Source organism: Saccopteryx bilineata, chromosome 6 (genome assembly GCF_036850765.1).
Source record: "Saccopteryx bilineata isolate mSacBil1 chromosome 6, mSacBil1_pri_phased_curated, whole genome shotgun sequence".
Classification (NCBI taxonomy): Eukaryota; Metazoa; Chordata; class Mammalia; order Chiroptera; family Emballonuridae; genus Saccopteryx; species Saccopteryx bilineata.
Window position 1 is genome coordinate 178620625 of NC_089495.1, and position 22661 is coordinate 178643285.

General features: G+C 41.1%; 1 protein-coding gene and 1 pseudogene across 1 annotated transcript in view; one reads left to right on the forward strand and one right to left on the reverse strand.

Annotated features, from left to right (window-relative positions):
• The window catches only part of SLX4IP (SLX4 interacting protein), a 225047-nt gene that overhangs the window by 187312 nt on the left and 15074 nt on the right, over positions 1 to 22661 (reverse strand). Inside the window, 2 exon segments of the mRNA XM_066236042.1 lie at positions 15142 to 15197; positions 21889 to 22018. Coding sequence (XP_066092139.1) covers positions 15142 to 15168 — 27 coding nt within the window. The 5' untranslated portion in view covers positions 15169 to 15197; positions 21889 to 22018.
• LOC136309426 (calmodulin-1-like) lies at positions 15480 to 16093 on the forward strand (annotated as a pseudogene).

Below are 22661 nucleotides of genomic sequence, written 5' to 3' on the forward strand. Positions count from 1 at the left end.
CGATGCTCTCCTGGGGGCCCCTGGCTGGGCTCTGCCCTGCCTGGGTGCCCCATGCTCCAAAGGAAGAGCAGCGTTATGTGAGCCACTCCACACACCTGCCCAAAGAAGGTGAGAGACAGGATGAGGACCAGTACTCAAGCCAGGGCCAGTAAGCACAGGCAAGACAAGCCATCAACATCTGAGCCCGTGGCTTCCTCCAGGAAAGCAAAGCTTTCAGACCTGGAAGGAGGCGCCAGAAGGAAGCTGGGGTAAGTTATGGTTCCACAGCCCAGTGGTCAGACAGTGACATCCAGAAAGCACCCATGCCTATGAGTCAGCGGAACCCAAAGACAAACTGCTTTTCACGTTGGGATCTGGCTAAGGGTAGTGGTAAGGGAAGAAAAGAGTGAGTAAACAGGCAGCAGGCTGAGGTGGCCCGGCACACTGGGGGCCCGCCCCCCCCCCCTGCACGACCAGCCCCGCCCCCCGCCAAGGCCCGCCCCTACGGCCCCACCCCCACCGCCCAGCTGGCCTTCCTTTTGGGGTTAACCATGATCCTTACTTGACCACAAAAAAAAAAAAAGATTAAAAATTCCACATAAAAACCTTTTGTTTAAGAACATCGAAATCTAAAATGAAGAAAGAAAGGGGGTCTAGGGAGAAATGGCTTTTAAAAGCAAACTCCGGAGTTCAGACATTGCCTGGGGACTCATTAAAAGGTATTAATGACTCTCACAAACATTAAGGCTTTGAACATGTTTACATAACTGTCTTATATGGTTTCTCAACATCACTTTAGGTTGAAGAATATCTTCTTCGAAATTATGGGCTTTTATCAGAAGCACCCTCAGACTTTGCTTAAACAAGTCTTCATTTACTTGACAACTTGAAATATTGTTAGACTAACAGACCATCCACAAAATTTTTAAAAACACTATTAAGACCCCTGGTAGCTTTAAAAAAGTTGCAAAATAAGCTGATTCATAAAACATCCTGGAGGAAAAATTAATCACAATGATTAATATTTATTATGATTATAATATTATTGAGAACACCTAACATTTATTAAAATGGTTACTAAGCACTTCATACATATCATTTTACTTAACCTTCACAATAGCACTATGATAAAAATAAAGCAATTAGCCCTGGGCGGGTAGCTCAGTTGGTTAGAGCATCATCCCCATACACCAGGGGTCCCCAAACTACGGCCCGCAGGCCACATGCGGCCCCCTGAGGCCATTTATCCAGCCCCCGCTGCACTTCCAGAAGAGGCACCTCTTTCATTGCTGGTCAATGAAAGGAGCACATTGACCATCTCATTAGCCAAAAGCAGGCCCATAGTTCCCATTGAAATACTGGTCAGTTTCTTGATTTAAATTTACTTGTTTTTTATTTTAAATATTGTATTTGTTCCCGTTTTGTTTTTTTACTTTAAAATAAGATATGTGCAGTGTGCATAGGAATTTGTTCATAGTTTTTTTTATAGTCCGGCCCTCCAACGGTCTGAGGGACAGTGAACTGGCCCCCTGTGTAAAAAGTTTGGGGACCCCTGCCATACACCAAGGTGGCAGGTTCAATCCCCAGTCAGGGCACATACAAGAATGAACCAGTGGTGCATGGATGAGTGAAACAACAAATCTATGTTTCTCTCTTTCTAAAATTAATTTTAAAAAACTGCAATTAGGCAGGAGAAACTAACACTGCTGATCCAGGGAACACATTTTGAGAACTAGTGCTTTAGAATATCGTCTCTCCTTTCTCTTTGTCTCTGGGCTTTGGGCCCATTTGCTACAGTGGAAGCACCTGTGCCGATCTCCCCCATCAGTCCTGGTCTGTAGGCTAGGCTCCACCAGAGTCTGAAAGATTCAGACAGGATGCTGTCCCCCGCGCGGCTTTTTCTTTCTTCCAGACAACAGATACTAGAAATGCCAAAGAAGTCAGCACGTCAGAGACCAAAATGCATTTCAACTAGTTCTTTGTAAGCATGCTTTCTAAATACAACAATGTCTAGGCACAGCCAAGGGCACCAAAATGGGTGGACAAACTGTCTGACTCCTGGTCTCAGAAGTTCAGTTTAGCACCACAACCCATGATTAAAAACTCAAACATCTTCATATTAGAGTTAAACAAAAAGAACTGCTATTAATATCTTCAGCTACTATTGGCTTTGAAAAAGGCCCCTAGCAGGTAACAAGGAAGAGGAAGGGAAGGGATGCCAAGGCTTTCTGACTCTTTGCTAAAACGGACAGCAATCCCAGAAATGAGTTTATATTACTATTATTTAGCTAACTCTATTTAACGTATGAATACAAAAGCCCGGAAAGACTAAGTCACTTATTAAAGTGTCTGTCAATGTTAAGGCCTAGATTCAAACCCAGACCTTTCTGCTTCCAAAGCCCAAATTATTTCTACTATGTAATATACAAAAAAAATTCTTCAAATAGAAATGTATAGAATTATAGAAATGTAGGGCTAGACAAGTCCTAAGAGACCCCCTAATTCAACACCTCATTTAACAGGGAAGGGAACTACGGTAACAACCTCCAGAGACAGCCACCAACAATCCCTTCTCCCCTTTGTATATGCACATAGCCCCTGTCATCCAGAGGTGGGGTCTATTTCCTTTCCTCCTGACCCTACTGAAGACCCAGGTCTCCTTGCTGTCCAAAAGAATATGGTAGAAGAAACAGTGTGCCAGTTCCAGGCACAGCCCTGAAGAAGGCTTGCAACTTCCACTGTCACATTCTCCGGGGAAGCCAGACACCATGCTGTAAGGGAGCCCAAGTCACACTACTCAATGACAAGACAGCTTGTGAAGACAGGAGGCATCATGGCGGAGAACCAAACACGTGAGTGAAGCCTTGAGCTCTCCAGCCCAGTCATGACCTGAATGCATCCAAGTGAGTGACCCCAGTGACACCATGTAAAGCAGAAAAACTGCCCAGTAGGATCTTCTGACTGACCACTAAAATTATAAAATGATAAAAATTTGGGGGCTGATAACACAGCGATAGATAACTAAAACAAAGATGTTGACTGACCCGTCCATAGTCAGGAACCAATAGCAAGGACTAACATCTAATCCCTTGACTTCTAGCCCCAGCCACTTGCCACTGTAGCCCTCTAAGTAAACTGACACACAAATAGGGCTCCCAACAGATTGACGCCTGTGGCGTTCCCACGACATCCCATTCAGAAACATCTGAACAAAATTACTGCACTCGTTTGTTCATGACTCAGCTATGCGGGGCACTCTGACATCTCTGCCCCACTAACCTACTGCTATTTAAAGTTGGACACATTAATTTCACATTGCAACTCCCCTGAAGGATAGGGACAAGCAATCATCAACCTTGTCTGTGTACAGTGCCTAACGTAGGGCCTTGCATGCCAGGGATAAGTGAAGATTTGCTGACACCTCTCATATGAAAAACATTAGACTAGTCTTCACTCCGAAGAATTACGAGACCAGGAATAAGACTCTAAAGCCAAGTCCCTCTAATACTATACAGAATGTCACCATAAAATAACTCTGGAGGGCCCATGACATGCATAAAATGTTTCTTTCCTAAACACTTTCACAGCAAGCAGTATGTCTTGTATAATCAATCTGATGCCCACAGGAACCCCTGTCAAACACGCAGTACTATTTTTCTAGAAACAGATCCTTAGAGAGGTAATAGGATTCATCCAGAGTAATAATAATTTTCACAGTTAAAACCAGAATTTGAATTCAGGTAACCTGATTAAAAATCTGACGCTAACTCCATCTTCTGGAATCCTTTCCTCAAAAACCTGATGATCCAACTTTCAAGCACTATAAAACAAACAAATAAATAAACAAAAACCCCTACAGCAATGTGAATAGACTACAGAGAATCATAGAAATTTAGATGACACATGATCTCAACGTTGATCCATAAAATATACAGTTGGTGCTCGGACAACGTGGGTTTGAACTGTGTGGGTCCACTTATACGTGGATTTTTTTCAATAAATATGTAGTGAATTTGTCTGGTAATGAGAACTGAGATGCCAGTCCTGGCACATGCCTGGCCAGAATCTGTATGATACTTTACCTTTGTGAACCAAACAGAATAACATTCCTTCTTAAGTCAGACTGGCAAAATACAGCAGGTGCCTCTGTGAGCTTGTAGGGTCTCTATTAAGAACTCGCCTGACCTGTGGTGGCGCAGTGGATAAAGCATTGACCTGGAAATGCTGAGGTCACCGGTTCGAAATCCTGGGCTTGCCTGGTCAAGGCACATATGGGAGTTGATGCTTCCAGCTCCTCCCCCCTTCTCTCTCTCTGTCTTTCTCTCCTCTCTCTCTCCCTCTCTGTCTCTCTCTCCTCTCTAAAAATGAATAAATAAAATTAAAAAAAAAAAAAAAAAAGAACTCATTACCTGGTATTTCTTATAGTCCTGAAATCAGAGTGTTATTGTCACATGCTAGTCACATGCAATGAAGTGGTATGCATACACACACACACATGCAGGCCTAGTTTCCTATATTACTTAATCATGAATATTCCAAGAGGTTACTACCAGTGAAGTGTGTGAGGGACAGTAAGTGGACACTGTGCATCTTTCTACGTTATCTGGCTAATGCCTGGACTGCTGCACACACAGGTTATTTCAGTGGAACGGCACGTCCATGGAATTCCCAGGAGCTGTACCAAGCGAGGACTCTATCAGTCCCTACTCCACCTTGATTCCTTAACCACACATCGCCCAAACTAACAGTAACAATAACGATAAGAAGAGGTGAGGAAGAAGAGCAGTGACTGTCATAACACTATGACAGCAAGGACTTCATCCCAGTCCCAGTGGAACCAGTTCCAGCCTTTACTGCCAGGACCAGGGCTGGGAGGCGGTCCCAAACTTCCAAGGACAATGGGGATTGTCACTCTCAGCCCATCTGTTCTGGTGCCTGACTCCGGCAGGGAAGCATGCCAGAGGCGGTCTGTATCACTCGGAGAATGGACCGCTCTGGATGGTGCGAGTTGTTGTGATTGTTTTCCCTTGCTGCAGTTAATGGGGCTGTTTCCTGGTGAGAAGAACTGGAAGACAGAGCAATCTAAACATCCACAGGCAGAACGGGCTACGGCTGAGAGCATGCCCGCACTCCCAGGCAAACACACACAGGCACTGAGGATGTCAGGAGAATCAGGAATGAGCCAGCGATTTCCAAAGCACTCCAGTTGCTGGGCTTCCCTGACTCACAATGTCTGCAGTGACTTGACAAAACACGGAACAAGGGTGCCCTCTACAGGCCTCAGAGAGAGCCCAAGGAACTGACTGCGTTTCCCTAGCTGTGAGATATCGAGTCTCCTTTCCTCTTAAGAATTATTCTTCACTTAGAATAAATTGATAGCACGCAAAGTGCATGCTTTCGATGGATGCTGGAAAATAATTAAGGTATCAAGTCTAACACTAAAGTGTCAATTAAAATATAATAATGCCAAATAATTAAAATTATTAAACTGAAATAATTTACTTTCCTAAAGGACATGCAGATAAAAACTCTACCCATTGGCATTTTGGCTATTAACAGAAGCTTTCTTCAAAAGAATTACTTAAAATATTTTTAAAGTGGAACTGTGGCTTCCTAAATGGAGAAATAAGTTGAGATGGAAAAAAAAATTTTTTTAAGAAATATACCACAAATTGAAGATTACAACATTCTCTGTCTGGAACTGAAAAAAGCCCAGTAAAAAATAACTCTAAGCCTGAGTGACTTCCCTGTTCTCCATGAACCATGAGGGAAGAAACTTCTCATCTTTGTCATAAGGAAAGCGTCATAAGGTTGTGCTCACCTCGGACATGCTCCAGATCCTACAAGGCCGGTGTGGAGACAGAGGGAGCAGAGCACAGGTCCTTAGGGAGCGTCATAAGGTTGTGCTCACCTCGGACATGCTCCGGGTCCCACAAGACAGGTGTGGAGACAGAGGGAGCAGAGCACAGGTCCTTAGGGAGCGTGGCTGGGACAGCGGGTTGTTGGAGCTTGTGCGTGTGTGTATGTAAACAACTAGAGAATATAAATAAAAAAAACCATGGCTGCATAGACGGAACGTAACAGTCAAAGGAACAAAGGGAGAGAGTCGTTGATGTGGGAAAAGTTTGGAACATGTATTAAAGGAAACGCGAGTCGTTGGTCAAGCCTGGACAAAGGTGACAGGCAAAGACTAAGGCAGCAAAGGCAGGAGAACAGGAAGAGGAAACCGCAAGCTAGATCCCTGTGGGAAAGGCAAATGCATAACTTTCATAGCAACAGGTGGGTCGCATTCCCAAGTTCCAGGATGAAAAGATGGGGCAAAGTTAAAGAGAAAGGGAGAAGAGTTATCAGAGGGCTTTCAGTCTAGCTGGAGAGTCTGGATTAGATCAGATTAAACAAAAAAAATTATTCTGACCGCTTAAGCATGGAAGCAACGTGTTGAAAATGGTGTTAAGAAAGCTACTCTTCGTCTGTCTAGGTGAACTGAAATGGCAGGAGAAAAAAAGGAATAGAGATTAATCCAGAAATACAAGCAAGAAGGAAAATAAAGGTTGGATTTGTAAGAATAGAAAAGCAGCAAGTCCAAGACACTCTACCAAGGGTGGGTTCTTTACAGAGGCAATCAAGAATGCAGAACTATAAGACATCACAATTTGGCAAGCCCGGGATGTAAGAGGGCAGTACCAGGGCCATTCCAGCAAAAGCCAGAGCAGAGGAAAACTCTCGCAAACTGAATTCTGGGTTTGAGGTTTTAGGAATCAATGTAGGCACAGACACCCTGGTGATGGGTAGGAAGCTGAAACTGAACAGAGGATAGAAAGTGAGGGCTCTACTTAAACACTTGCTAATCATCCAGAGAAAGAGTAGATGAGCTTATACACATGGCAAAGAATTGAAAAAAAATAAAGCCCAGAAAGTTGTGTGTCTAGCCAGAAAGGTCGAGAGAGCACTTGGAAAAGGAAGTTCCATTTCAAATCCAACCGGCATTTTGTTTGAGTCATAAGCACTCAGAGCAAATGCCCTACTGGGTGAGCTGGTACCTAAAAGCTTTATGCCTGAGGCAGAATTAACTCAGTAACTGTTGGTGAACTTTCATGAATTGTATTTCGATTCTATCAAGCAATCAGCCCACATTTAGTTGAATGGTTTCCAGCCTGCTCAATGTAATAGAATATAATATGCAATGGGGAAAAGACACGGCCTACTTTAGTCTGAGCATGTCATCAACCACTAGGCATCAACCTGATGTCTTTAAAACTTAAAGCTCCCCTGAGGAACTCACAGAATTAAGAAGGAACTGGAACATGAAGACTTGAACTACTGAGAAAGGAAATACAGAGCTTCTTCCTTCATTGTGAACAGTTTCAGAGAGACAAGTAAGTGCTTTTGGAAATACATTCTTAGGGACAAAGGTTGAACACTCCTTAAACACATTTCTAGTCCTGACCTGCGGTGGCACAGTGGATAAAGCGCAGACTTGGAATGCTGAGATTGCTGGTTCGAAACCCCAGGCTTGCCTGGTCAAGGCACATATGGGAGTTGATGCTTCCTGCTCCGCCCTCCCCCCAAATGAATAAATAAATTTAAAGAATACATTTCTAGTAACAAAAAAAAAGTAACCATTTAAAACTTTTGCGATTTATTCTGATAGGATATTTTAGTTTTATTCTTTCTTAAAACTTAGTAGAAAGTCATTACCTAGAACTCAAATTATATGAAAATAGGCACATAAATCTGTTTTTCCATAACAATACACAAAATCAATGCATCTATTTTCAAATGCGCACATGTGAGAAAATGAGTAGCACATTCCCCCCCTTCAAAGTAACTGAAAAACTAAGGACACAGAATTAAGGGTCTTCACTGAGGCAAACCAGCAAGACAAAAGCCCATTTGCTATTCAACTTTCTTTCTGTGGAAGTTCAAAGCATCACTCTTCACTTTTACTTTTACTATAAAGGGGAAATTACTATCAATTCTTGGGCAGATTTCTCTTTTTGTGGTTGTTCTAAGGAATGCGAAGACTAAGGTTAACTGAAATTCAGAGCAGAACATAAAACTATAATTGCTACAAAGTAGTGGAAAGAAAAACATAAATAGTAAAGATTCAGGGAGATTTTTAAAAATGTAAAATCTCTCCTCTCCTCATTAACAATAATATAGTCTGAAACCTGTTATTTTCGATTTAGAAAATGACTCACCCTTCCTACCCCAGAAGTCCAGCTCCCCACCCCATCCCCGCTCCCCTCCCCTAATAAAAAGTGGACAGCTAGTAAGAGCAAAAGTTAAAGTTGTAAGTCTCCTGGAATGGGTGGGAAGGAGGAGGAGGGGGTCATTACACACTCCCTGTGGAAGAAGACAAAGCCAGAGCCACATTCCAGGGAAATGGGGCTGGGCTGCGTTTTCCCTTAAATACAGATTGGCCTGTCACTAAGCCAGGCTCTGCAATCTTCCCAGGCTGCCACAGCTAGGAGCGCCAGGAATCCCTTCTAATTAATCAAGCCCTCTCGACAAAAATTTTCCCACCCACAATAAAGTGGACTGGGGGGAGGGGGGGCAGCGGAGCAAGCTTTGTAGCCCAAAGAATTTCAGACGCTGGTGTAATACCTAACTAATCCAAGAAAACAGATGCAGGAAGCAAAGGAAATGATCTACAGAGAGAGAGACAATGAGGTAGGAGTCTTGCATAGTACTGCTTTGCTGGAGCCCAGGTTGAAAATTTTAAATCACAAGAGTGAAACCAAGCAGCATTATATACTTTTAAAAAGACCTTTAAAGTAGGGAATGGACCCATAAACTTTTCAGAGGTAGACACCATGCATATTAATCTGCCACCTTTGACAATAATTTATCACTAAAATTTATTTTCATTAAAGCTATGTGTTTTAATGGCTAAAAGTCCATAATTAAAATCATTATATGGCCGTGTCTATTTCTTGCTTCCACTTGCAAGGGCAATCAATGGCCTTGCCCTGGCCTTGCTGGTTTGCCTGCCCATGCAGCCAATTTAATTCAAGGTAACTTTATTGACAGTTTACTCTGACAAGGTACAAGGAGGTAGGTGTCCGGCCGGATGCAAATACTTAGACCCTTGTGATGGCCAATAAAGCTGCTACTAGCCATGTGCTTTAACAGCTATGTCTATATACCCAAATCAGTATTCATACATACATACTCCACACTTGGCCGGCAGTGAGATCTTTGTTGCTGCAACTCTTCAACTCTGCCATGGTGGCCAATGAGCAGTCAGAGACCATACCTAAGATGGGAGTAGCTGTGTTCCAATAACACGATACGTACAATACAAACCACTGACCCTTGGCCCCTAAAGGGGCCATTCATTCTGGAAATTCTAAAATGCTGGGGTGGCAGTCTGCCCACCCCACTAAGGAGCCTGGGGTGACACGCCTGCTATCACACCTACTTACAGTTGACAAAGGAGTCCCTGAGGTACCTATAGCGTGTATGTCCTGGCCACAAACTGCAGTGGCCCAGCAGTCGAGAGACCCCGAAAGCTGGGGTCCCAAAGACTTGCTCATCTCACCCACTGTTGCCATTTCCTGCAATTATGGCCTAAAAGAGTTCAAGGCCGGGCTCACAGCAGTTTAAAAAAAGAAAAAAGCCCTCTTACTTGCAGGAAGGTCAGAAGACCTTTCTTCATTTGAAGGATAAGCTGTTCGCATAGATAATTAATGCCATTCCAGGGAAAGGCAGAGAATTAAACACTGAGATGCAAGAGGCGAACTCTTTGTTGTTCATTTAGTTTTCCGTTACACATTATGATTTAATGCACGCACAGATTAAAATGACTTATCAGAAACAGGCCTTTTCTGTCCCACCCTGCTGCCACCCCCACCCCACCTCTCACTCACCAGAACAACCACACTGAAAACTTGGGCTATTTGATCTGCTATTCACTATCCTACTTCTAAATACTATGTTTATACTATAATTTCTTATTATTTCAGTTTTACCTACTTTCTATTAAAAATGAGGCAATGCCTACAACCCACCCACCCACATGTTTCCTTCCCCAGCCTTCCAAATTTCGGAGTTAACAATATATGAAATGTAGCCATTGTTCAAACCTGAGCCATGCGGTGGCCTAGGCTTACTTTTCTATCTCGCACAGTCTTTTGTTTGCTTAGAGTGAAGGGTTGCCTCATTCTTCCGCTATTTCATTTCTTGTATTACTACCACTAATTTGTTCCCACACTCTCTGACAGACCTTAAAAAAACCTCCTCTCAATACATTTAAATACATGAAGTATTTTATTCATCTCCTTTTTTGTGGGGGGCATCTTTCCCGGACCCCTCCGTCCTGCGGCAGACAGGCTGCTCTGCAGGCAGGACACGCAGTTGATCATCAAGGGATCAGCTCAGGCCCTCACCTGTTCACTTCCCTATTCCTTGGCTCTCTGATCTCCCTCTTTCTCTGTTGCCTCGCTGATTTTGGAAAGCTACATCCTTCCTAAAATAGGATACACTAGAAGGAAATTATTTAGACTTTGCATCTCTGAGAATGTCTCTGTTCCACCTTCACATGTGATTGAAAGTTGTGACACATGTAGTTCAATGCACCTGACAATTATCCTGTTTCTCAAGCACTTAATGGAAAATTAGGCTAAATACCAGTAACAAAATTACTACTAAAAAATTCCCAAATACTTAGAAACCATATGATAGACGTTTAAGTAACCCAATGATCAAAATTGAAATCACAATGAAAATTAGAAAATATTTTTATTTGAAAAACAAAGTCCCTACAGAACAAAAGAAATACAATTAAAGTAGGAAATGCTGAGAGAGCACTTTATAGCTGTAAGCGCACATATTAGAAAAGAAGAAAGGCTCAAAATCGACTTTCGCTTCCATCTTAAGGAACTGGAAAAAGCCCTGGCTGGATAGTTTGGTTGGTTAGAGCAGTGGTCCCCAACCTTTTTTGGGCCACAGACCGGTTTAATGTCAGAAAATATTTTCACGGACCGGCCTTTAGGGTGGGACGGATAAATGTATTTATCACGTGACCGAGACAAGCATCAAGAGTGAGTCTTAGACGGATGTAACAGAGGGAATCTGGTCATTTTAAAAATAAAACATCGTTCAGACTTAAATAGAAATAAAACGGAAATAATGTAAGTTATTTATTCTTTCTCTGTGGACCGGTACCAAATGGCCCACAGACTGGTACCGGTACGCGGCCCGGGGGTTGAGGACCACTGGGTTAGGGCATCATCCTCATACACGATGACTGTGGGTTTGATCTTGGGTCAGGGTGCACATAGGAAGAGATCAATGTTTCTGCCTTGCTCTCTCTCTCCCCCCACCTTTCTCTCTCTCCCAAACCAGTACATAAATAATAATAATTTTAAAAAACTGGGAGAAGTAGAGCAGATTTGCTAAATGAAATAAGTGGGACAATAAAATAAATAAAGTTGTGGTACATATATACAATGAATTAGTACCTGGCCATAAAAAAGAATAAAATCTTACTACTTGCGACAGAATGGATGGCCCTAGAGCAGGCCTCCCCAAACTACGGCCCGCGGGCCGCATGTGGTCCCCTGAGGCCATTTATCCGGCCCCCCGCCGCACTTCCAGAAGGGGCACCTCTTTCATTGGTGGTCAGTGAGAGGAGCACTGTATGTGGCGGCCCTCCAACCGTCTGAGGGACAGTGAACTGGCCCCTTGTGTAAAAAGTTTGGGGACCCCTGCCCTAGAGGGTATTATGACAGATGAAATAAGTCAGTCAGAGAAAGACAAGTACCATGTAATTTCACTTTTATGTGGAATCTAAAGAACAAAATAAATGAACAAAACAGAAACAGACTCACTGACACAGAGAACAGACTGATGGCTGCCAGGTCAGAGGGGAGCTAGGAGGCTGGGTGAAAAAGGTGAAGAGATCAAGAAGTACACATTGATAGTAACAAAACAGGCACAGGGAAGTAAAGCACAGCACCAGGAATATAATCAATAGTATTCCCTTGAGAAACTGCAGCCTTCATGAAAATAACAACTAAAAACCTCTCTGCTTGCGGACCGAGGGAAGCAACATGGAAGCTTGCCATATGTCCAGGGCCTTTGGTGGGGGGAGGGGGGAGAGAAGGGTAAGGAGAATACTAAAAACATCAACCTCCGTGCCGGACTCTGTTTCCAGTTGCAAAGCTGTACAACTCACAAGGTGCTGAAATCCCAAGCCATGACATTGATATGAAACTAAATCCAAAACCATTGAAATGCCAAGGGCTCCAGCAGAAGTCAACCTGAAGCTGTTCACCTGCTCTGCGGGGCTCACAGGTCTTCCCACCTGTGTGTGTGTGTGTGTGTGTGTGTGTGTGTGTGTGTGTGTGTGTGTGTAGAGGATGGGACCGAAAATAAGAGCATAATTAAAAGTCACACACATAAACAAAATTTAGTCCACACTTAGTAAATAATAGTGGGGATAATAGAACAATCTAAAACAGACTCACAAAATAAATTACTTTAAAATTATGAGGGACATAAAAGGAGGAAATGGGAACATGTAGAAAAAGTAGGACAAATAAAAAAAAAAGAACTGGCAGAATTTGAATTAAAAAAACAACCAAGCACATTCTCTAATGAAAAATGCAGTCACTAAAAATAAACAAGCTGAAGAGTAGATTAAATGCAGATTAAATACAGATGAAAAGTTTTTAATTAACGGAAGGAGGGCTGATAAAAAGCACTCTGAATGCAACACATAAAGAGTTGAGAAGCAGCAAAAGGCAAATGGCCAAGCAGCGCTCACACGAGTGGACTGGAGCAGCGCTCATCAGAGAAAGCACAAGGTGACGGCATCACTGAATGTGCACGTCCCCTTCCAACCATGACACTCTGTGGCAGTGCACAGCGATCTGGCAGGGTGCGAGAGTGCATGTTCGGATTGGAAGCCCAGTGCTTGGGGTGTGGGGCTTTTCAGCTGCTTGATGAAGGAAGCACTGGCCCTTTGCCCGTGTGATCACAGGCAGGAATCCAATCACAATGTGATGTGTCAAAATCTTCCACGTAATGTTTCAGAACCTTGTTTCTATCCCTAACCTGCTAGCTTGATATTCATGGTTGCCTGGCAAGCCCTAAGAGCTAGGTTCCAAGCCTTCAGGGTGTGACAGCAAGATGGGGAAATATGGTAGCAGAATGTGCCACGTTAGTGAGTACGGCCTGGAAATAAAAGACCCATCTCTGGCATAACTAGGGGCTGGGGTCCAAGGCTATAATTAGGACTGTCTGCTCGACTGGGCCACAGCCAGTTTTGACAGAGCTTTGCAAGAGGTCCAGTCCTTTTCTGAGCAGACAGCCTACAGGCGCTCAGTCCTAGGTAAGTTAATATTACGCCTCTAGCTCATAAGAAACTATCATATGTGACTATTCAACAAACTTTGTGTAAGTGTTCCAAGCTCCACTTGGCTGCAACTGAGATTATGCCGGGAGAGAATGAAGAAGAGCAGTGCCCAGGGAGCAAATGATCAAGAGTTTCCAAAACTGACTGAAGACTTGAACCTTCCAAATGAAGATGGATATTGTAGCCCAAGACAGATAAATAAACACAAGTCTATAGCTTGTGATTTAATTGTAGAATTGTGGAACATTGCCAAAAAAATAAAATCTTAGGAAAAAAACGAAGAGAAAAGACAGATAACTGAGAAAGGAATCACAATGAGGCTGACAGTAGACTTCTGGGGTACCTAGTCTCCACAGATGCACCCCAACAATCTTCCCCTTCATGTAAGTACATGCTGCTTCTCCTATCAAGAGTAGCAGCTTCCTGGGGGCTGGGCTTAGAACACGCTGACCAATAGAACGCAGCAGAAATGGCATCTGAGACTTTGGAGGCCTTCATCTGATATATTGGAGGCCTTCAGAGGCCTGGCGAATTATACTTCTTTCTTCTTGTGACTCTTACTCTGGGACACCACCCTTCAAATCTCAGCCACCATATTAGGAGAAGGCCAATCCACACAAAGCCACAAAGATGAGGACTTGAAGGGCAACAGCAAACAGCTTGAAGTACGACTCCATCCACAGAAAGCATCACTGGCCAGCCCTGCGAGGGGTCATCTTTGATGTGTGATCTGAATTGAGTCCCCACGTAACTGCAGCCTCAGGCCACATCGAAAGAGGCACCGCCCCACTGACAACAGTCAACTTCCAGAATCATCAGAAAGAATAAAACAGCTCATTTTTTAAGCCCATAAATTTACATTTTAAATTGATAGTAAAAAAAAAATCTCTCAATTGCAATAACAAATCCCAGAAGATAATGGAAAAATATCTCTAAAGTGCTGAGGAAAAATAATGCTCCAACTACAATTTGAAAACACACTATGCATCTTTCTAGAGTTAATTAAGATCAAAACACATTTTTAGACAAAGTGAAAAGTTCACCACTTTATCATCTCTCACAGGGAGAAATACTACAGAACATATGGATACAAGACATAACTGTAAGCAAATTTATAAATATGTTGTAAATCTAAATAAGCACTGACATGCTAAAAAGATAAAATTACAATATTAAATAGTATTCAATCTAGTTAACTAGTCTGGTTTGTTGTTCTGAATTCATACTTAACAGTACACAGAGAAAATGTCCTCAAGAAGAGCCAACGTATATGAAAGCACTCCTAGACCTGATACTGTTTCTCAGTTCTTCTCACCTGCTTCCCTCAGACAAGATCCGCCCACGCCTCCATACCTGAGAAGGCCGTGACCCCAACATTAAAGGATAGAGAGGAGACCCTTGTAAGAGGAAAGGAAGAGGAGGCAGCCACGCAAGAGAACTCTCTCTGGCCCTCACCAGGTACAATATTTGATGTCTATCTCTTTATTTTCATCTGCTTTGTGAGAATCAAATATTATGTCATGGATATTCAATGTGAAGGATAACTTTTAAAATTAAGGACCACGTTATACCTTTGGGTCAGAAGCAAGAACTCTCATAACCATATGAACTACTAATTTCCCGCCCCCCATCTCCTTCTTCACATGCAAATTTTCAATTGCCTACTTAAAGTTTTCAGCAGAGAACCAAATTTAAAGAGTAGAATAAAAGTTCAGAGCTTCTATTTTCAAGTATCATAGAACTTAGTTATACTAGAAAGTGATTAATCATTTTAAAGAAGGCTATTAAGTATTACTTACTTTAACAGCAAATTTCTTTGACGCCATGGCTTACTGAATCCAAAGTAATTACAGACCTTTAAGGGAAGAAAAAAGGAAGTTAAAAGTAGGTATATCAAAATCTCTTTCTATTTGAGCATTATATAGGAGAAAATTTGGCTGAATAGTCAAATACCAACAGGTATTTGCAAGATGAATGTTCACTTATAACTAGTCATAACAAAAATATTATATTGACACCTGTATAATTATATATGTTAACCAATGTCCCTCCCATAAAATTCAATTAAAATTATATTGAATTAGTAACTTTAGAACTGCCCATAAAGAAAAGCACAGGCCCAGATGTATTCTACCAAATGTTTAAAGGAAGAATTAATGCCAAATCCTTCACAAACTCCTTAATAAAACAGAAGCATAAGACAAACTTCTCGAGTCCAAGCGAGGCAAGCAGGCCGAGTGCTCGTGTGGTCGCATCTTGGAGTCTGGTAGCACTTGCAGCATGGCTGGCAACTGACCACTGAGCAGGCTGCAGAATTCAAAGAAGCTTTTTCACTATTTGACAAGGAAGGTGATAGAGCTGTAACAACAAAGGAACTGGGAACTGCGACGAGGCCCAGTCACAGGGCACGATTAATGAAGTGGATCCTGACGGGAATGGTGTAAGTGGCTTCCCTGAATTTCTGACCATGATGGAGAGAAAACTGAGAGCCACAGGCAGGGAAGAAGAAATTAGAGAAGCATCCATGTATTTGACAAGGACGGCAAAGGCTACATTAGTGCAGCACAGCTTCGCCTTGGAGAGAAGTTAACAAACGAAGAGGTGAATGAAATGATGAGGGGAGCTGATACGGATGGCGCCAGTCAAGTGAACTACAAAGAGCTTGGACAAATGATGCCAGCAAAGTGCAGACATTGTACAGAATGTGTTAGCTTTCTTGTACAAAACTGTTTATTTGCCTTTTCTTTGTAACTTGTCTGTAAAAGGTTTCTCCTACTATCAAAAAATATGCATGGATAATAATGAGGACTTCATTCCTCCATGTTTCTTCCCTTATCTTTCTATCATTGTCCTGAAACCTTATTTTAGGAAACTGATAAACTAACATGATGCACATGGTCCACTTTGGATATACCTAAGCCCTTCTTCTGTACATCTGAATTTAGATGGAGTTGATCAGATGAGGGAACATGGGGCTTATGCCTTCTTTTAAGCAGTTTTCTTTAGGAACCGTCGGTATCTTGTTGCTGAAGTGTGGGGCTGTGGTTCTGCATGGACTAGGAACAGTCAACAATATGTACTTAAAAGTTGCTCTATTGGAAAAATTAGTGTAATATCCAGATACGCATACACTATTGTTTTGTATTGTTGGTCCTGTACCACACATACTTTCTTTATATTACTTGTTTTTAAACTTTGTTTAGCCACTAAAAGAAAATCTGCTTATAGCACAGTTTGCCTTAAATCTAGTACAAGTTATATATTTGTTTAACAACAAAAAAAATTTTTTTACCCAATTTACACCCCCCCAAAAAGAAAAACTCCTCAAGTCACTCTATGAAGGCCACTATTATCCCTATGCCAATACCAAGCAGAGACATTACACGAAAATTATATACCAACATCCCTTATAAATAAAGACAAAAATCTTCAACAAAATACTACAAACGAAATCTAGCAATACATAAAAAGGATTATATAGCATGACCTAGTTAATTTAAGGAATATAAGGAATATAAGGTTGGTTTAACATCTAAAAATCAATATTCTATATTAATAGATTGAAGTAAAAAAGCAAGTAACCGCTCTGGCTCAGTGTAGAATGTCGGCCTGGAGTGTGGAAGTACTGCCTTCCATTCCTAGTCAGGGCACACAGGAGAAGCAACCATCTGCTTCTCCACCCTTCCCCTTTTCTCTTTCTCTCTCTCCCCCTCCTGCAGCCATGTCTCAATTGGTTCAAGCGAGCTGGCCTTGGGTACTGAGGATGGGTCCGGTGGCCTCTGCCTTGAGCACTAAAAAGATGGCTCTGTTGCTGAGCAGTGGAGCAATGCCCCAGATGGGCAGGGCATCGCCCCCTAGTGCCTTGCTGGGTGGATCCTGGTTGGGGCACATGTGGGAGTCTGTCTCTGCCTACCCTCCTTTCACTAAAAAACAAACAAAGAGCAAGTGACCTTCACAAATTCAAAAATATTAACAAAACCCATTTTTTAAATTAAAAACAAAAGCCAATTCACTAGGAATAGAATAAACATACTCAACCTGATAAAAACATCTACAAAAACCCCACAGCTGAAATTATACTTAATGGTAAAAAACTGATTGCTTTACCCTCTACAATGAGTAAAAGACAGAGAGGTCTGCTCTTGCAGCTTCTACTCAACTTAGTATTAGAGGTTCTAGCCAGGGCAATTAGGAAGGAAAAAGAAACAAAAGACATCTAGACAGGGAAAGAAGAGGTAAAACTGTATCTATTAACAATTGACATGTTCTAATATGTAGAAAATACTAAAGAATAAAAAAACAATACATAAGTTCAGAAAGATCATAAGATATAAAATCAATATTTAAAAAATCAACTATATTTCTATATACCAAAAATAAATAATATTAAGAATACTTAACAAAAAATATTTAACAAAAGAAGAACAAGAGTTGTACACCAAAACCATTACTGAAATAAATTAAAGGCTGAAGTAAATAGACATCCATGTTCATAGTTTGGAAGACAAAATACTGTTAAGATAGCAATACTCCCCAAATGGATCTATAGATTCTATACAATCACTAGCAAAATCCTAGCTGACTTCTTTATAGAAAGTGACAAACATCCTAAAATTCACATGAAAATCAAGGAATCTGGAGAAGCCAAAACAATCTTGAAAAGAAGAACAAAGTTGGACAATTTATAATTTCCCACCTGAAACCTTGCTACAATGCTAAACAATCAGGCAGTGTAGTACTAGCATAATAGGCACATAAATCAACAGAATAAATTGAGGGTCTTGAAGCAGAGCCTTGCAGCTATGGTCAATTGGTTTTTAACAAATATGCCAGGATAATTTAATGGGGAAATAGTCTTTTCAATGGATAGTACCAGGACAACTGGATCTCCCCTTGCAAAAGAATACATCTAGACCCCTCCATCACAATATATATATACAAAACTTAACTCAAAGAGAAGAAAAGACTTAAATGTAAGGGCTGACACTATAAAACTGTTAGAAAGAAAACATAGGTATAAATTTTTATAACCTTGCATTAGGCAATAGCATTTTTGATATACCAAAGGCACAAGTGACAAAAGAAAAGATTGGGAAATCAGATTTCATCAAAGTTTAAAACTTCTAGCCTGACTAGGCGGTGGCACAGTGGATAGAGCGTCGGACTGGGATGCAGAGGACCCAGGTTCTAGATCCCGAGGTCGCCAGCTTGAGTGTGGGCTCATCTGGTTTGAGCAAAGCTCACCAGCTTGGACCCAAGGTTGCTGGCTTGAGCAAGGGGTTACTCGGTCTGCTGAAGGCCCACAGTCAAGGCACATATGAGAAAGCAATCAATGAACAACTAAGGTGTCACAACAAAAAACTGATGATTGATGCTTCTCATCTCTCTCGGTTCCTGTCTGTCTGTCCCTATCTAACCCTCTCTCTGTCTCTGTAATTAAAAAAAAATTAGAACTTCTATACTTCAAAGGACATTACCTACTATGCAACTATTAAAATTACTAAAATTAAAAGATAGATCATACATACCAAATGTTGGCAAGGATGGAGAGAAACTAGAACTGTTATAAACTGACAGTGAGAATGTTAAATGATACAACCATTTTTAAAATAGTGTGGCAGTTCCTTTAAAAGTTAAACGTATACCTACCATATGATCCAGCCATTCCACTCCTAGCTATCTACCCAAGTGAAAATGAAATTTATATCTTTACCAAGATATCTACACAAATTCTTGTAGTAGCCTTATTTATAACAGCCATATCTGAAAAAATCCTATGTTCATTAACAATTGAATAGATAAATGTATTGTTCCACAATAAAAAGAAATAAACTATTGATGAATGCAACAATATAGGTAAATCTCAAAATAATTATGCTGGGTGACATAAAAGAACACATACTATAAGATTCCATTTATATAAAAATCTAGAAGATACAACTAATGTATAGAAAGGATACTGGTTGCTGTCTGGGAAGGGCTCGCTGGAAGAAACTTCTGGAGTGGTAAGTATGTTCACTATTCTGATTGTGATGGTGGTTTCATAGGCATTCACACATGTCAAAATTTATTAAATTGTACACTTTAAATAAATGCAGTTTATAGCACATATATCTCAATGAAGTTGTATTTTTAAAAGCATGAAAGGCTTAAAACAAAATAAAAAGACATTACCAAGAAAGTGAAGACACAACCCACAGACTGGGAGAAGATAACTGTAAGTCTGTTAACTGATAAGGAACTCACAACCAGGATATATACAACAGTGGTAGTCAACCTGGTCCCTATCGCCTAGTGGGCGTTCCAGCTTTCATGGTGGGCAGTAGCGGAGCAACCAAAGTATAAATAAAAAGATAGATTTAACTATAGTAAGATGTTTTATAAAGATTTATTCTGCCAAACTTAGCGAAAATCCAACATAATGTACTTGGTAAGTAATTATTATTATATGCTTTAACTTGCTGTAACTCTGCTTTATAAATTTTATAAAGTAAAGTTACTTCCCTACTTTATAAATCACCATTACTGTGTAACTGGTGGGCGGTTAGAAAATTTTACTACTAACAGAGATACAGAAGTGGACGGTAGGTATAAAAAGGTTGACTACCCCTGATATACAATACACACACACACACACACACACACACACACACACACACACAAAGAACTCTTACAGCTCAACAATAAAAAGACAGACAGCCCTGGCCATATAGCTGGTTAAAGCCCTGTCCAAGGCGCAGAGGTTGTTGGTTCAATTCCTTGTCAGGGCATATACAAGAACAGACTGATCTCTCTCTCTCTCTCAAAATTAATTAATTAAAAATTAACAAAGGATTGGAATAGACATTTCTGCAAAGAACATATACAAATGACTAATAAGGACATGACAAGATGCTCAACATCATCAGCCATCAAGGAAACCCAAATCAAACTACAGTGATATACCACTTTACATGTATCAGGATGCACTGTTTACCAAAAGGACAAACAATAACAAGTGTTGGTGAAGATACATAGAACTCTCATACATGGCTGGTGGGAATATAAAATGTTGCAGCCACTTGGAAAAGTTTGCCAGTTCTTCAAAAAGTTAAACATAGAGTTGCCATAGGATCCAGCATTTCCACTTTTAGGTTTGTACCAAAGAAAATAAAAATGTGTCCACATAAAAATGTAAACAGAAATGTTCAGAGTAGCATTATTTAAACAGTCAAAAAATGAAAACAACCTAAATGTTCACCAACTGATGAATGGATATACTTAGTTATATACATGTGGTATATATCCACAGTGGAATATTACTTGGCAATATAAAGGAACCAAGTTCAGGGGATCCTCAGGTTACAACAGTCTTGACATAGGATGTTTCAAGTTTACGATGCTCACTCTCATAAAGCCTTAAAGAAAATTAAGACATGAGTGTTTTGGCTCACACTGTTAGCATCCTACTTACGGACTACGTGGGCGAACTTGTTTACTTGTGCGAGGTGGAAGAATGTGCAGTAACACATTCTATGAGTGAGGGAGTTGGCATTCTCCAGTACACTTACCTAGCCATTTTGGACTGTTAAAAGCACAAGTGTTCCGTTTGTGTCAGGGTAAGACACAGAAAAATTTGGGTCAACTTACACCCAAATTCGGGTTATGTCACTGTCGTAGGAACAGAACTGTATAGTAACATGAGGACTCCCTGTATTTGTAAACTGACTGATACCTTCTGCAACCCACATGCCCCTTGTGATGGCTGATTTTGTGTGTCAGCTGGTCTGGCCTAAGGAATGGCCTCTAACTAGTAAAACATTATTTCTGGGTGTGTCTGTGAGGGTATTTTGGGTAGAGATTAGCGTATGAATTGGAAAACTTGTAAAGCAGATGGCCCTCCCCAGTGCAGGTGGGCACCTTTCAATCCACTGAGAGTCCATCTGAACAAAAAGGTGGAAGAAGGGTGAATTGTTGATCTCTCTGTTTGAGTTGGACACCCACTTTCATTGTACCCTGAGACACAGCACTCCTAGTTTTTGGGCTGTTGAACTTGGACTGAATTATACAGTAGCTTTCCTGGTTCTTCCAGACCATGAGACTTCTCAGCCTCAATTAAGACTTAGCCAATTCCAGCCTGGCCTGTGGTGGCGCAGTGTATCAAGCATTGACCTGGAATGCTGAGGTCGCCGGTTCAAAACCCTGCACTTGTCTGGTCAAGGCATATAGGGGAGTTGATGCTTCCTTCTCCTCCCTCCTTTCTCTCTCTCTCACTCTCTACTCTCTAAAATAAATAAATCAAAACAATAAAATTTTTAAAAAATGATATAGCCAGTTCCTACAATAAATATGTATATACACATATACATGTGTGTGTGTTTGTGTATGTGTGTGTGTGCGCGCGTGAGCACGCGCACATGCATTCATGTTATTCCATTAGTTCTGTTTCTCTGGACAACCTTGACTAATACACCTCTCTACCCTGCCTAGCCTCTCCAAATTGGAGACAGTAACCATCCCACCGGGTAACTGGACTAACCTAAAAGGCAGGGTCTAAAAGTACTGACCTCACACCCTGGCCGTAAACCTCAGCTGGTTAGAACATCATCCCAAAGAGCAGAGGTCGCCGGTTCGATCCCCGGTCAAGGCACACACAGGAACAGATGTTCCTGTCTCTGTTTCTCTTCCTCCTTCTCTCTAAAATCAATAAAATAAACGTTAAAATAACAATAATAAAAGTACTGACATCAGGTATTCCCCAAGGAAACAGCCCAGAGAGAGGGCTCTGAAGCGAAGCCCAAACTCACAAGCTGCACATCTGTGCGCAGCACTAATTTCCATCTTTTTAATGTCCGCTGTCAAAGACAAGGAAACAACCAGGAGTCACCTGCCATTTAAGGAAATACTCTTTCATGAAAGAAAGCCAAACAAATAGAAAAAAAAAAAACCCTACTTGGCTGAAACTGAGACTATGCAAGGAAAAGAAAAAAAAATTTTTTTAAAGAAACTATCATTACTATCAGAGAGATAGGAGATATTGTGTCCATAAAGCAATAAATAACTTTCAAAAAGGAAGCTTTTGGAAAACAACAAATTAAAACTATGATAGCTGAAATTAAAAAAAAAAAACCCACAAAGTAACAGAAGGGCTGAAAGATCAAGTTCAGCAAGTCATTCAGAAACTTCAGCAAAAATAAAAAAAGGGTGAAAAATAAGAATAAATAAAAATTAAAGGACCAGAATAGGAGGACCAACTTGTGAAAATTATTAGGATGGAAACAGCTCCATATTGGGGCATAAAAGTGTGTGTAGGGGGAGAGGGTTAGGAGGAGAGGGGGTG